Source organism: Balaenoptera borealis, assembly GCF_965194805.1.
Source record: "Balaenoptera borealis genome assembly, chromosome: 4".
NCBI classification, from domain to species: Eukaryota; Metazoa; Chordata; class Mammalia; order Artiodactyla; family Balaenopteridae; genus Balaenoptera; species Balaenoptera borealis.
This window is the reverse complement of record NC_138861.1, coordinates 82,571,376-82,588,022: the sequence shown is the minus strand read 5'-3', so window position 1 is coordinate 82,588,022 and position 16,647 is coordinate 82,571,376. Positions and strand designations below refer to the sequence as shown.

Genomic DNA, 16,647 nt, shown 5'->3' with positions numbered 1-16,647 from the left:
TTCTCAACCACTGAGCCACCAGGGAAGCCCCCCACATGACTTTTAAGATTCTTTCAACCCTGCAGTTGTGTGATTCTTTTAACCTCTGTATGTTATGCTTCAAAGTGAATACTTTGGGGACTGTAGAATAGAGAGGGAGAAAAAAATTGAAAAAAAATAGATTTATGTTTAAGGGTTTTGTAAGAAACTCTTCCAAATTATATCCTTTTTTAATGAACATAATACTTTGGTAATATTTGCTTAACTAATCTATACTAAAAACACTAATATACAAGGTCACAGGTTATGTTTATGGCAAACACTGTGGAGGAGAAGAAATAATTTTAAGGTCTGGTGATTGCATCTCTAGCAGGAGATGCTTAAATCACATTCATCCAAATTGGAACAAACTATGAAATATTTTAAAAATAGTCTTTTGATTAATCTCTCATGAGGGATTAGAAATGTAGGACCAATGAGTGGGATTTGGCCTGAAAACATTGTAAAATAGCTTTTAGCAAGCCTAGTGAGGCAGGAAGAGTACCTACCAAGGACTGTTAAGGAAATTCTTACATTGAAAAGGATGTATACTTGTTTGCCAAAATCATTCATACCTACTGTGTGCCAGAAGCTGTCTACTTAATTGTGTCCCCTCATACAAAGAAAAGTAAGAGCTTAACCTATATGAAAAATATTTCAGAACAATGGAAAATACAAATGTATATCATTACTCTTATATATTATAGAACATAAATAATATGTACAGCAAAAGAGGATGTTTTTAAAGTGCTCTTATATTTCTGAGAATGGAATGATTAATAATTCTGTCCTTAAGAATTAAAGAAAGCTTTGGAAAGTAGGTGGTATTTGAACTGTAACATGCAGTATGGGAAAGATTTCAAATGTGAATGAAGAAGTTTGTGTGCATTTTGTTGGGGGGAAGGTGACTTCCGGGTGCAGTAGAGTCTTAGCAAATCACTAGTAACTGGTGTGCAGTTTGCTTCTGGTTGTGAATCGGCAAAGGATGGATTGGTTCTAGAGTAGATTACAAATGGCCACAAATTCTCTGTTGCTCCTCCCATTAAGAGGTATAGTGTATTTCCATATCTCTTGAATTTGAAATGACTTGCTTTGACCAAAAGAATGCAGGGTAAGTGATGTTGTATGAGTTTGGAGCCAGGCCTCGAGATCCTTGCAACCTCCTGTCTTACATTCTTGGAACAACCAAGTGTGAACAAATCTCAGTCAGATATCTGGAGAGGGTATGTAGAGAATTGAGGCACCTTGATTGAAACCTGTCAATGCCAAATATGGAGTGAGACCATTATAGTTTATTTGACCACTGACAAATTATCGGTAGATTGTCCAGATGAGTAAGGCCAGGTGAGATCAGTGGAAGGACAGCCCAGCTGATCTCAGTCCAGATTGCCGATTCTCAGAATCATGAGATGATAAATGGTGGTTGTTTTTTTAAGCCACTAAATTTTGGAAGTGGTCTATTGTCAAACAAAGGTAAATTGATATGAAGCCACTTTATTGAGGGCCTATAATGTGATACTAAAGTTTTTGGATTTTATTTTCAAAAAGTGGGGGACTTCGATATACTATCAATGAACAGGGGAATTTGAAATTAAAAACACACTACCATTAACATTAGCACTCCCTAAAATGAAAAGCTTAGGTATAAATCTAACAAAATATGTACAAGCTCTGTATGAGGAAAACTACAAAACTCTGATGAACTGAATCAAATAAGAACAAAATAAATGGAGAGATATTTCATGCCCATGGATAGGAAGAGTCTACATTGTCAAGATGTCAGTTCTTCTCAACTTGTTCTGTAGATTCAATGCAATCCCAATAAAAATCCCAGCAAGTTTTTTTGCAGATATTAACAAACTGTTTCTAAAGTTTATATAAAGAGGGAAAAGACTCAAAATAGCCAACACAATATGGAAAGAGAAGAACAAAGTTAGAGGACTGATGTGATCCAACTTCTAGACTTACCATAAAGCTACAGTAATCAGGAAAATGTGGTATTGTTAAAAAAAAAAAAAGACAAATAGATCAATTAAACAAAATAGAGATCCCCCAAATAGACACATATAAATATAGTCAGCTGATCTCTGACAAAGAAGAAAAGGCAACACAGTGGAGCAAATGGTTTTAAAACAACTGGACATCCACATGCAAAAAATGAATCTGAACACAGACCTTACACCCATCACAAAAATTAATTCAAAATTGATCACAGACCTGAATGGAGAATGCAAAACTATAAATCTCCTAGAAGATAACACAGGAGAAATCTTGAGTATGACAATGACTTTTTAAATATAACACCAAAAACGCAATCCATGAAAAAAATAACTGATAAGCCAGACATGATTAAATTAAAAACTTCTACCTGTGAAAGACAATGTCAAGAGAATGAGAAAACAAGCTACAGACTAGGAGAAAATGTTTGCAAAAGAAATATCAGATGAATGACTGTTATGCAAAATACATAAAGAATGCTTAAAATTCAACAATAAGAAAACAAATAACTGGATTAAAAAATGGGTCAAAGACATTAACAGGCATCCCACCAAAGAAGACATATAGGTGGGAGAAAAGCATATGAAAAGATGCTCCACATTATGCGTCATCAGGGAAGTGTGAATTAAAATGCTGAGATACTACTACAAACCAACTAGAATGGCCCAAATCTGGAACACTGACAATATCAAATGCTGATGAAGATGTGAAGGAACAAGAACTCTCATTCATTGCTGGTGGGAATGCAAAATGGTATAGCCACTTTGGAAGACAGTCTGGCAGTTCCTTACAAAACTAAATATCCACTTACCACATGATCTAGTAATCACACTCTTTGGTATATACCCAAAGGAGTTGAAAACTACATCCAAACAACAATCTATATATGGATGTTTATAGCAGCTTTATTCATAGTTGCCATAACTTGGAAGGAACCAAGTTGTCCTTCAGTAGGTGAATGGATAAATAAACTGTGGTAAATACAGACAGTGGAATATTATTCAGCACTAAAAAAAAAAAAGAGAGCTATCAAGCCATGACAAGACATGGAGGAACCTTAAATGCATATTACTAAGTGAAAGAAGCCAAATCTGGAAATGCTATGTACTGTATGATTCCAATTACATAACATTCTGAAAAAGACAACCCTATGCAGACAGTAAAAAGAACAGCAGTTGCCAGTGGTTGGGGGAAGGGTGAGGAATGAATAAGCAGAGCACAGACAATTAGGGGGGCAGTGAAAATACTCTGTGTGATACTATAACGATGGATATGTGTCATTATGCATTTATCCAAACCCCCAGAATGTAAAATACTAAACGTGAACAATAATGTAAACTATGGACTTTGGGTGATAATGATGCATCAATGTAGGTTCATCAATTGTAACAATGTACAATTCTGATGGGGGATGTTGATAATGGAGGAGGCTGTGCATATTGGAGGGTAAGGGGTACACGGGAAATTTCAGTACCTTCCTCTCAATTTTGCTGTGAACCTAAAATTGCTCTTAAGGTCTTTAAAAAAAGTAGGGAGCCTTAAAATGACTATGCAATACAATTGTGTCTACCTACCTGCAACCTGACACAGCACAGCAGCTGTTATATAAATGTTTTCTGTCTTGCTAAGTTGCACCTTTCCTGGTCCTTTGGCTAGAGAGAGCAGGATTTTGTTGGGCCTTGCTTTTTCTGCACCTGTTAGTATTTCTGGGTTACCAGCTTCAGTGATATATAGACAAAAAGAAAACCCAAGAAATTCCGTCACCATGCTGTTTTTTGGTCCCATTGTTTCTAGCCAGCTTTCCTTCTTTTATGAGCCTTTCAGAGCCTCTTAAGTGTGTTTGTATGTAATGTCCAGGGTTTTCAGTTATACTTAGTGGGAGAAATAAGGGAAAGTATATCTACTCCATTTTTCCAAAATTGAAAATCTCACAATTTCACTTTTATTTCCTTTTCTCATCTTAGTACTCAATTTGTGTTTCTACTTGAACTAATAATAAAACATCAGGTCACAAGTTAAGTAAATACTGTATATCAAACAAAAGGTATTCTCCAAAAATACTCAACTTCAATGCCTTTCCAGCTCTTTTGACTTATGGTGGTCCTCCAGATTTTTATCTCCTGATTCTTTGGAAAAGAAGTTTTATACAGCAGTTTTAGCCTAACTCATCTTTAAATTTCAGAGTCTCCTTTTCTTCAGGGAAGAGTCCTCATTCTAGCTTCCTCCCTTGATTCTCTTGTAAACCCAATTGGGACCAGCCAGGATCTAGCCTCTGATGAAAGTGTAATGATTTGGGAGAATCAGACCATAAACTTCTTCCCAAGGGAAATAGCTAGTAATTTGTATTTCTTGAATATGTTGTTAACCTTTGAGCCAAATGTTTGGTGTATGGTAAGTGCTCAATAGACTATTATTGAAACAGGTTCTAATTTATTAAGAAGGACTGTAAGGATAGACGATCTTAGTGGCATCACTTCACTTGTGGTAGAGCTATGAAGATCTGAAATAGTCCTTATTTACCAAATTCTTACCATTGCAATTCTATTTGAAGTTTTGTGTTGGGAAAAAATAGAGTAGGATGTGAAGTGTTCTTCAGATCTATTCCCTGCCTTTCACTGCTAGGCTTTGTATCACAGGGGGATCACCTCTATTAAATTAATTTTCCTAGGCTCCTTTGCCAACTGCTTCTACTTATATTGGGACAATGGAAAGTGTTAGTGGGAAACTGGAATGTGGGAAGCTAGGATAATTTCTCCCCTCTCTCTTTGTTTTGGGAGGTATCTTTGGAAGTGACTCTGACTCCTTAGTAGACATAGTTCTTTTTTTTTCTAATTTTTTTTTTTAATTGGAGTATAATTGCTTTACAATGTTGTGTTAGTTTCTGCTGTACAATGAAGTGAATCAGCTATATGTATACATATATCCCCTCCCTTTTGGATCTCCCTCCCAAACCACCCCCCAATCCCGCCCATCTAGTTCATCTCAGAGCACAGAGCTGAGCTCCCTGTGCTATACAGTAGGTTCCCACTAGCTATCTATTTTACACACGGTAGTGTATATATGTCAATCTTAATCTTCCAGTTCATCCCACCCTCTCCTTCCCCCCATGTCCACATGTCCATTCTCTATGTCTGCGTCTTTATTCCTGCCCTGCAAATAGGTTCATCTGTACCATTATTTTAGATTCCACATGTATGCATTAACATACAACATTTGTTTTTCTCTTTCTGACTTACTTCACTCTGTATGACAGACTCTAGGTCCATCCACATCTCTACAAATGACCCAATTTCATTCCTTTGGATGGCTAATAGTCCATTGTATATATGCACCACATCTTCTTTATCCATTCATCTGTCGATGGACATTTAGTTTGCTTCCATGTCCTGGAAGCAAGTCTCTAGCTTACCAACATTAAGGTTGAATGTATCACTCTCCAGTTTGGGATTTTAAAGGAAAATTGAAGACAATATAACAACTGAATATTTTAAAAGAAGAGTCAATAGAGATCAAGGAATTCTAATATATTTTCCTTTTTTAAAATAAATACATAAAGCTCTTTACTATTTCCCTCAATTATTTTGATTAATATTATAGTCAGATCTTTCAGAGCATCATTATACCAATTTTCACAGCCTGATGTAAGGACTCATTTCACAGAAATAATCATGACTAGCATTAATAGATGAATGTCAGTGTCATAACACAAGATTATAAGGCATATTTACATCATCTTAACATACAGAACACCATACACATACACAAAAAAATCACAGATCCAGAACAAATAAGATTCAATCTCCTAGACAGCTTACATCTATAGGCTTTGCCTGAACCTTTCTCTTTTTTTTTTTGCTATTTTTTCATAATTTTTTTCTTTCCAAGCAGCAAACAAATCTTCCCTACGTCTTGCGAATTATTTGTAACACTGTGCTCATGCAAAAGTAATACTTGTTTTATTGCATTAACATTTAAACAGTTTTGGATTTGGGTCCCAAAACCATGATCTAACATTTTACTTGATGTGGCTTCATCCATATTGTCACTTTATTTGGAGTGATATGATGATTTGTTTTTGGTGAGTTACAAAATGACAAACATGACCACAGTTCAAAAATCAAGATCCTAAGCTTCTTGGTCATGCACGTTTTACTTTCATTCTTGCAAAATGGTTTGAATCAGGAACACCATTTGATTCAACATTTATTAGTCTTCTTTTTTAAAAATCATATTTCTAAAAACAACAACAACAACAACAAAAAGAATGAAAGAAAATACTGTCCCACATCCACTGTTCACAAAAAGGAAGAGCAGCAAGAATCACACTGACCGTTGTTAGTACACAGTCAGGTGGTGACACCGTAGTAAACACTGAACGTCATTGAAATACTGCAGGAATGTGATAATTACTATAACCCATACTTCTGTAACAGTTCAGACTGCCACTGGCGTTTGCGCTCTGGAAAATAATCTGGAATGTGGATTTTTTTAAAATCCTGAATACACTTTTTCATTTCTTCTTCCACACTTAGCTTCTCACAGACTTTCTTTTTGGAAAGATTGGTTTCCCGGGATTTGCTGATGAGTGTCTGAAAGAGTTCACTGTTTCTGCGTTTGTCTGGTGGGGCCATCCATTGCACAGGTGCTTTTTTGGAAGGACGATCCAATGTTAAGGTGTTAGGTTGGTGAGCTGTCGCCTGCTGGGCACTGGGTGGGTTGTCCTGGGGAGTGCTTGCCTCTGAGTGGCTGTCACAACTGGAAGTGGAGAGCTCATTACAGGAAGTCCCACTCTCACTTCCTTTATCTGTGACTTTGTCATGTTTCCTATCTTCATGCTCTTGTTTAGGTGACACTATTTTCTGAGATGGTCCTAAAAAGGAAAAAAGCAGTAGAAAAACTGAGTAAGAAGTGGGAAGGTCGAATTAAACAAGCTTTATATTTTTTATATTAAACCAAGAACATTTAAGAAAAATGCCATTTGTTGCACTAGTTTATATTTGAAGGATTAAATACAACACCTGGTGTTGTTAATGTTTATTGAAACATGCAACATGGTGATTAATTATTTATAACAATAAAATTCGGGAGGTTCGCTTGATGAGCATTTATAGATTAGACAGTTCATTCCTGCTTTAGCGAATGGCATTAGTTGTCCTTTGCATATGTATTTCACCATTATAAAAGCAGAAAGTACCATTGCTCTATTTTACAAAGTAGCAGCATTCTCCAGGCCCAGAAGTGCAATAGCATCATTTGTGCTTCCAAGAGAGAGGCTGGTTTAAATCTTATCCTCCATCTCTTAATCTTGCTTCCTGTCTATTTCCTTGGAGAGAATTATGAAAGTGATGTAAGATATATATGTGCCTAATATTATGCTGAAAAATAGGGTTGAAATATAGTATTCTCTTAAATTTCAAGGCTTACCATTTGAGGTAAATTACCTAGGAGGACAATTTTCAGAAAGTGATAGTTTGCCAAGATAATTATTTCAAATACACAAACAGTTTATTTCCAAGAGGGAGCATATATTATTCTCTTTGACTCTGCTGTGGGATTAGGACCTCCATATAACATTTATTGAATACCACCACATACCCAGAACTATAATAAAACCTTGATTTAACTGGAGTCCAACCATTCAGAAATATAAGTTACCCAAATCTTATTTTTTTCTTGTAGTCAACTTTTATGGACAAGTTATATAAATCAGAATTGAAGGGAAAAGCATCAATATTTTAAGCAATTGCCTAGGGGATTCTCCTGTGCAGCCAGAATTGAGAACAACTGATCTAATTCAGAGGTTTCAACTTTAGCCACATATGGAATTACTTGGAAAGCTTAGATTATTGATGCCTTGGTCTTAACCCCAGACATCCTGCTTTAATGAGATGCTACCTGACCACCAGGTCATTTAATAAATTCAGGTGATTTCAACATGCAGTCAAGATTATGAGCCTTTCCTTAGTCTAATATATATGAATTGAGTTAATAACCAATATGAATAGTTTATATTAGTCAGAAGGTGGGGAAACAAACCAACAAAAATACTTTTTATAATAGCACTTACTATGTACTACCCACTGTTGGATGTTATCACCAATTTTCCTATTTAAAATCAGAAGAAAAAACATTGATACCAGACATTTAGTTGAGTGGGATTAAAGATTTTTAAAAGCTTTAGAACCTTTTGGAGTGATGAAAATATTCTATATCTTGACTGTAGAGTTAAATACAGGACTGTATACATTTGTGAAAACACAGAATTGCAGAGCTAAAATGGATGGGTTTTTCTGTATGTAAACTATATCTGAATTAACCTAACTAAAAACATACAAAAAATCCAAAAAACTTTAAAGAATGTGTACCTATTTGAGAGACGGTCTTAACCAATATTTCATACTTCCTTTGTCCACAATACAGTAAAAGCAGAACAAATGCAGATGCTTATGAAAGCTTAGTAAGAAAGTGCACTAATACATTTCAGAAGCATTTGCAACCATGGATTAAAGAAAACAGACACAAACAGTTGTTTCCTTTAAGTCTCTGCTATTTTCATTTATGGTAAGAGAGAAAGGGGGTGAATCTGAGGGATGGGGGTGGAGAAGATACACTTCCTAATACTCCTTGCTGACTTACCCAGATCCATTCCATACCCTCTGCTGTCTTTAGTGGCTGATATGGGCACAAACCACGTCCTTAGGCTCCCCTGCCTTGTGGTTTTCAGTTGGATTCAACCAGTGATAAAGGTTGGCAAGATCATGCACTACCTGACCTCACCCCCAGGATTTCTGTGATGTGGTTTCATCTTTGGACCAAAAGGCACAGCCCTCTCTGGCAGCTCTCTCCACTTCTCTCACCTTCCCCCACTCCCTCTGCCACCCCTCTTTCTGGATTCCATTAAACTAGGCTCACATTTTCAGGCCTACAGGTATCAACCATTTCCACTGTAACTGGCATGAAGGTATTGCCTACACTGTTATAAACTGACAATATTCAACTGTGCTCAAATTACTCAAATGGATATGCCTTCTCTTTCTTCTGGGACCTTGACTGATAGACGCATAACGGTCATTAACCATCCATTGACTAGAAGGGTGTTACTTGTAGGATCAGTTTTTTTTTAGTGGTGCCAGGTTTTAGTGGCAATAATACTGAAAAAAGAGTGAGTTTGAAGTCCTTCTGACCTGGAATCAAATTCCAGCTCTCTGGCAAATAGTCTTGTGGCCTTGAGCAAGATACTTAGCTTCTCTAAGTCTCAATTTCCTTATCTATAAAGTGGTAGTAGTAGTACTTCCCTCATAGGGTTATTTTGAGATTAAATAAAATACCATACAAAAGGGTCTAGTACAGTAATTCTCAACATTGAGAGTATATCATTGTAATTTTAAAAAAAATGTACAGATGTTCAGTCCCATCTCTGGAGATTTTAAGTTTGCTGAAGGGTTTGTATGTATGTATTTATATGGAGGTCAGAGTGGTGAAGGAGGTATAGCATCTGCTTATCTAATTATCTTAATGGCAGAATGTGATCCCAAGCTGGCATGATGCCCACCAGCCTAGTAAAATGTAGGATATAAATAAATGGTTTTTACCCTTTCTGTCAATCTTCTGCATTTCTTTAACCAGAAATCTCCATAGAGGAATCTAAGATTTTCATTCCCAATAATGACTAAAGGATTAAACTGCAAATACCTGGGAAAACCAATTTATGTTTAAGGATAAATGATTGATGAGAAATTCTTTCCTGTTAATAGGCAGGGGAATAGAGCATTAGATAAAGATACCCAGGCAGAAAAGTAATAACATCAGAGAGGAACACAGTACAGAAAGAGGATACTAGGTACCTCCAAAGCAAATGGTTCATTCTGTTTTTATTCACTGGGGAAAAACTGTTTAATGAGATAGGCTAGCTGTTTATATACAGAGTTATATAAAGTCCATGTGTTAACTAAATAAATTATATACAGTTATTATGCCTAATGGCATTATAATTTATTCATGGAAATAAGACTCCTCCCCATCCCCTCCCCAAAGTACACACAAACAAATGCAGACTCCACAATACAGTAGGATGCAACATATTTATGATGGAAATGGATTGCTCTTGTTTGTAGTATAAGATGGAAACTCAAGGAAGACTTCTTTGAAGAAGGCATTGATCAGTTTAGCCAACAGAATTTTATTGAGCACCACTACGTTCCAGGCACTGTGCTGGGATCTAAAGGAAGCACATAGTGGGTGCTCCAGTGAAGTTCACAGGCTATTTTATGGTATTTTATAACATAAAGAGTTTAAAATGCATGCTGCACTGTAGAATATCTTCCACTATAGACTTTAAACTCTATGAAAAAAAATGGAGGTGGGAAGCCGAATTTTCTATGGTCTTAAAAGCACCTTTTTTTTTCCAAAAAAGAACTTGGGAATAGGTACAGATATTAACAAGAATTAATAAATATAGACTTTTATTTCTCATCCCTCCTACTTCTTAAGTTATCTTTGGCAAGGTGGACTCCTAATCAAGAGACCAAATAGGTTCAGATGTTTATTTAAGAGAAAATGCATAACTTAATTTTGTCCACAATTTTTGGTTTGTTTTTGAAGTGTAATTGATCTACAGAGCTATGTTAGTTCCTGTTACACAACATAGTGATTTAATATTTCTATACATTCCAAAGTAGTCACCACAATAAGTCTATTTATGTCACCATACAAAGATATTACAGTTATTGACTATATTCCCCACATTGTACATTTCATACCTGTGAGTCATTTATTTTGTAACTGGAAGTTTGTACCTCTTAATCTCCCTCACCTATTTCCCTCATATATATATATATATATATATATATATTACATCTTCTTTAGCCATTCATCTATTGATTGGCACTTAGGTTCCTTCCCCATCTTGGCTATTGCAAATAATGCTGCAATGAATATAGAGGTGCATGTATCTTTTCGAGTTAGTATTTTCATTTTCTTTGGGTAAATATCTAGGAGTGGAATTGCTGGATCATATGTTAGTTCTATTTTTAATTTTTTGAAGAACCCACTTTTGAATGTATAGAATACTATGATAGTTCTTTGTATAAATCATTAAGAGTAATAGTCTCCTTTTGATTTATGTCAGAATTTTTGATGATGCATAACATACTATATATTATAATTGCCATTTGATTAAGCATACTTTAAATCATTACTGATAACAGTGGATTGAAATTGGGACTAAGATATAACAATAAAATGATTTATGCGTTTTTTATGACATGAAATGTAAGAAAAATAAATGAATTAAGAGGAAATAATAATTTAATGTAGTTGCTTAGTTTTCTGTGGATGCCTGCTAATTGTAGGCTTCCAGGGATAGTTTAAAACTTTACGTCATTCCATTCAATGATCCAAAGCCACTTGAAATGCCTTAAGCACAACATGAATAAAAATTTAAATAGCACTAAGTCCTGTATATATGGGAACAGCATGATTTTCAGAAACTTCTCTGTGTTTCTTCTGATAATAATATAATCAAATATATATCTAAGTGATGTTCCTAAAAGCATTTTGCCCTCTGAGTTGCAATACCAATCAGACAGCATAAGAAAAGAAAATGAAGTATGATTTGGTGGCTTGATCAGCTGGGCTTTCTTCCATCACATAAAGAGACTAATGAATAATTATTAGAATAGGCAACAAATCAGTGAACAAGCAAATCTCACACCTATTTAAGATTTAACTTTAAAAAGGAATTAGTTATTTAAAAGTCCAATATATATGTGCAGCTAGAAACTTTCCAAAAAGCATTTGGAAAATTAAATCTTCCACTTTTCATTTGGCTATGTGCCATTTAATAGACTAGGATTTTCATCCAGGAGTTGATTGTCTTTCAGGGGGATTTATAGCCTTACCTAGAGACCTGCAAGCCAGCTACCTAGGTCACGCTGTTCCACAACTAATTTTTAAAAGAACAGTCAGTACACACATGCACACACACGTAACATACATTCTGTTCCTTTATTATGCTTGCACCTTTCTTCACTGTGGGAAAAGCCTTGGAAGATCTGAGTCTGAGCTTGTCTCAGCCTCTCTAGGCAAGTACTTTGTGCTGGTCACATCACCTATCTAATATTTGGTCTTGCTGGTTAAAATTTTTGGCTTGGCCCCTAGATTCATTTATGTTATAAAGGTCTATAATTCTAAATTATATAATGAATAGGAAAGACTTTTCCATGTAGTAAAATTCTAATCAAATATTAAATATAAAACATGAAAGAGTCCCCGTTAATAGAAATTACCTCTTAGAATGGAGAAACAAATTCGATTTCTACTTAAGTACTTCACAGAATTACAGGGTTCAAGAATAACTTTCTTCCACGTTCATTGATAGGAAGGGTAGTTCTAGAAGACATTATCAACTTACATTTGTTTCATTAAATCTATCCTTGTCACTGAAACGCCAGCAATGAGAATGATGCTTAAGGCAACACAGTGCAGACTGGCTGAGCTCACATCCTAGTTCAAGGACTTACTAGGTGTGCTTTCTTGGCCAGGTTACTTACTTTCTTTGGGCCTCTGTTTTCTCATGTTTAAACTTCACGGAGTTGCAGCAAGGATTCAATGAGCTAGCACATGTGAAGTACTCAGGATGTGCCCGGCATGTGTAAATTCTCACAGTGTTCATTATTATTATTATACAGAATAAACATCCAGTGCTATTTGGCTATAGTATGGCATAGCTGTTTATCTGAATATTGACAGTACTGACTGAGGAATCCAAATATTTCCATTCTAATTTTGGCTCCACACATAGTATCTATGAACATATGAACTGCAGGCAAGTCACTTACTTCTCTAAGCCTCAGTTTTTTAGTCTATTAAAAATGAAATAAGAATAGTAATTCCTAGTCATATAGTCGTAATAAGAAAGGAGATAATAGATGTCAAAGCAATTTTGCTGTAAAGTTTTCTGTAAGTGATTTGAGAGCCTATTAAGTATTAAATTCTCATGTCCAAAAAGGAACTTTGAGAAAATAAAACACAAACGCTCTCTTTTGAGTTATTAAAATGTGTGAATTAAAAGTAATAGTAAAAACATTACATTAAACAAAATATACTACATTGAAGGCATCACAATGGGCCAAAACTTGTAAAACTGGGCAAAATGGGGTTTTCAATTAATTACATTGGGTTTTATTACACTGATAGAAAAAGGAGGAAATGATAGCTTTTCTAAGTCATTTGGGTGAATAGTGTCGTACAGAAATTAATCATTAATATTTTTATCTTTAAAAAAGGCACGAGACTACTGGGTAGTACTGGGTGTAGACACATTCAGTAATAGTACTTCCATATTTTTTTCTCAGAATACACAGGGATTTCCAAATAAGGTCTATGTGGATAACTGCACACTTGAAAAAACCTTTTATTTTAATCTCTTTACCTGCCTAGTGATGATAAAAAAGACTGAATATGTAAAATGTGTCTTCCACAGGCACAATTCCCAGAAGGGAAATTACCCTTTAATAGTACTAAACTCAATGGTGTGTGAATGGTTATGTGGTACTTGAACAGAATGAACCAAATCTGTCTTAAATATTAGCACCACATACCTCTAAGTATTAAGCAGTTGAGTCAAGAAGGGAAAAACTCCATTTCAATTTGATAAACATTTGTTGAGCAGCTACTATGTACCAGTCACCTGGTATACCCAAGTTACCTTTGATTACCCAATGGATTAATCTTTTATTTCCAATTATTTTCCAAGTCTTGTTAATTCTGCTCTTAAACTGGCACTTGAATCTACCTCTTCATTTCTATTCCCATTTTCACCACTTATAACTGGTTTCTCATTATTTCCTACTGTCCCTTAACCAGTTTTCTGACTCCATTTTAGTTCGATTTCAAACTATTCCCTACATCATTGCTAAATAAATATTCCGAAAGTCTAATTCTATGTACAAAAACCTTCTAAATAGTTCCTTTGCACACAGAATGAAAACTCTGTGCCACATTTTGGCACAGAAAACTGTCCTCAGTGTGACCCAAATGATTATTGCAGCCTATCTTGTAATGCTCCCCATATAACAGCCAAAATACACCTATTGTTCCTGGTAAATGCCTTGCTTTATCCATGCTTATTTCCCTCCTTCTGGATTGTATACCTTCCTTGCTCCAAAGGAAAGTAACACTTTCAAAGCCTGTTCCAAATGGTGCTTGCGGCATCAAACCTTCCATTCTCACATTTGGATGTGATTTCTTGTTATTTCTTGCTGTCTAATGACCCACTGCACTTTGTTTGAGTCTACCAAGTATTGAGCTTGTCTTTTATCAAATAATAGTTATTTCTATACTAATTTTAACTTGCATCCCTGAGTTCTGCCCCACAAGACACACACACAAACACTCATACAATCTATGTTAGTCATTATGGAAGAGAGATTTTTTTTTAATCTTTGTATTTCCTGGAGCTCCACCCCCATGACAAGGCTTGTAATTATTCAGTAACTATTGAACTGAATTAAGTGAAATTAGTATAATCTACAAAAGAATGTCTAAGCACATAGGGAATTTTTTATCCCCAAAGAAGTTTTGTTTTGTTTTGTTTTAACTAAAAAAGATAAACCCAAGTATAACTAAGCTCATAGGGTGTAACAAAAACAAACAAAAAATAAGGGTGAAGATATGAACTTTCTGCAGTGATCTATAAGAAGGACCTCACAGTCTCTCTAGTAAGTGAAAGTATTCTTTTGAGAAAGTCCCTATGTTATCTCCTTCAGGTTACAAAAGAGAAGTGAAAAGTTTTGGGGAACCACATATAATAAGGAAAGACATTTTTCTTTGTTGTGCAGAGAATTCTACATCACTTATGTGATTGTACCTGATGCTTGCACATAAATATGCCTAGGAGAAAAGGTATTAAGTGTTCACTTGTCCATTCAGGATCCCTGTCACATGCAAAATGTTTACCAACACCTTGCAAGAAGTCTACATTTAAAACTGGTCTTCATATTCACTCATGGGAGCTAAGATTCTGTGGCACACGTACCCATTTTGTATTAAAAAATAAAAATAATAAACAAGAACTCCAGAAAGATGCCCTGGCTTCTTTTGAATCTTGAAATTAAGATCTGCTCATTCCCAGGTTCCCACATTTGAATTCACCACACCTTATTATTGATGGATGTCTGACTTTTTCCCTATGTGCCGAAGTAGCTATCTTTTAACGACCTCCTTTATCACAGGCGCATACTGTATGAGGGATAATTTACCTGGCTTTCAAATTTGTGAACACAAGCCCACTCATGCTTGTTCCATATCTGTAAATTGTGGATCTTAATGCCTACATGGTGCTTGGCAAGGATTGAGAGGTTGTATCCACAGCACATCTGATGGCTGTGGGAGGATAAAAAGGAGCCCTGTAACTATAGGTTGGGGTGCACTTAGGGCGTGCTGTGTATAACAAATTGAAATGAACAAAAACCCATGCTGGTTGTAAATTATCCTTGCCTGTTATAAACTACTAAAAGAAAAAACCTGATGACAACAGAGGAAGCAGAGTTTGTGAGGAGGCAAAAACAAAACAAAACAAACGAAAGGAAACAAACAAACAAAACCAGGCTAATACTCTTGGGTCCCAGGAGCAGCAGTGATTGCCGGCAGAAAGTCATAGCTAAGGGGATTTTTGTTTGTCAGATCTCTTCAGAATCTGAGTGCCTTCCTACCAATAAACGATTTCAAGTACTTCCAACAATGGCCAGTGAGATGCCACTTCTTATAGCTGCCATACTGTATAATGTGAGTGCCACCTCTTTTCCCTTTGAGATGTATAAAAGTGTACCTGTTATAGAAGCAGCTATACAGTGAATGGAAAAAGGAAACATAAATGCTTACAGCAGGGTTTAATTTCATGTTGTGTGACAACGAAAAACAGCCTTTGAAAATAGCAAGACTGTGTTTGAAGTAAAGTTCTGACACCTGCTAGCTATGTGCCAAAATGTACCTTTGAGATTCATTTTCCTATTTTGCTTAAGAAGGATTAAAACTATGGTACCTCCCTCCTAGAACTGCTTTAAGGAAGGATATGTATGAGGACGAGCCTAACAGTAGGCTGAAAAGTGGCCCCAGAAAAGACATCCCGTCCTAATCCTTGGAACCTGTAAATGTCACCTCATATGACAAAGTCTTAGCAGTTGTGATGAAGGATTTGAGGTTGGTGAAATTATTCTGGATTTTCTGGTTGGACTCTAAATTAATTACAGGTATCCTTGCAAGAAGGAGTTAGAGGGAGATTTCATACACATACAGGAAGAGGATGCAATGTGGTCGCAGAGTCAGAGATTGGAGTGATTTGGCTACAAATCAAGGAATGCTGGCAACCACCAGAAGCTGGAAGGGGCAATTTTCCCCTGGAACCTCTGGAGGCAGTGTGGCACTGCTGTCACCTTGATTTCAGCCTGGTGAAAATGATTTTGCACCTCACCCTTCTGGAACTATGAGACAATAAATTTCTGTTGTTTTAAGCCACCAAATTTATGGTAATTTGTTACAACAGCCATTGGAAACTAACACAAGTCTATTTAGTCTGATGTCTGGCCCTTGGTCGATGCTGAGTTATGGCATTTATATAAGTGAACATGGTAT

The 16,647-nt window shown here is 35.8% G+C and overlaps 1 protein-coding gene and 1 long non-coding RNA gene across 3 annotated transcripts in view; one reads left to right on the top strand and one right to left on the bottom strand.

Moving 5' to 3' along the window:
* Positions 1-16,647, top strand: part of LOC309628126 — a 1,093,693-nt gene that overhangs the window by 759,207 nt on the left and 317,839 nt on the right. The window lies entirely within an intron of this gene.
* The window catches only part of KCTD8 (potassium channel tetramerization domain containing 8), a 263,202-nt gene continuing 251,390 nt past the window's right edge, over positions 4,836-16,647 (bottom strand). Inside the window, exon 2 of one of the 2 annotated variants that reach the window (XM_082390698.1) lies at positions 4,836-6,886. In XM_082390698.1, the coding sequence (XP_082246824.1) occupies positions 6,426-6,886 (461 nt within the window). In that variant the 3' untranslated portion in view covers positions 4,836-6,425. The remainder of the gene's footprint in view (positions 6,887-16,647) is intronic. The other variant, XM_082390699.1, reaches the window with a different exon arrangement.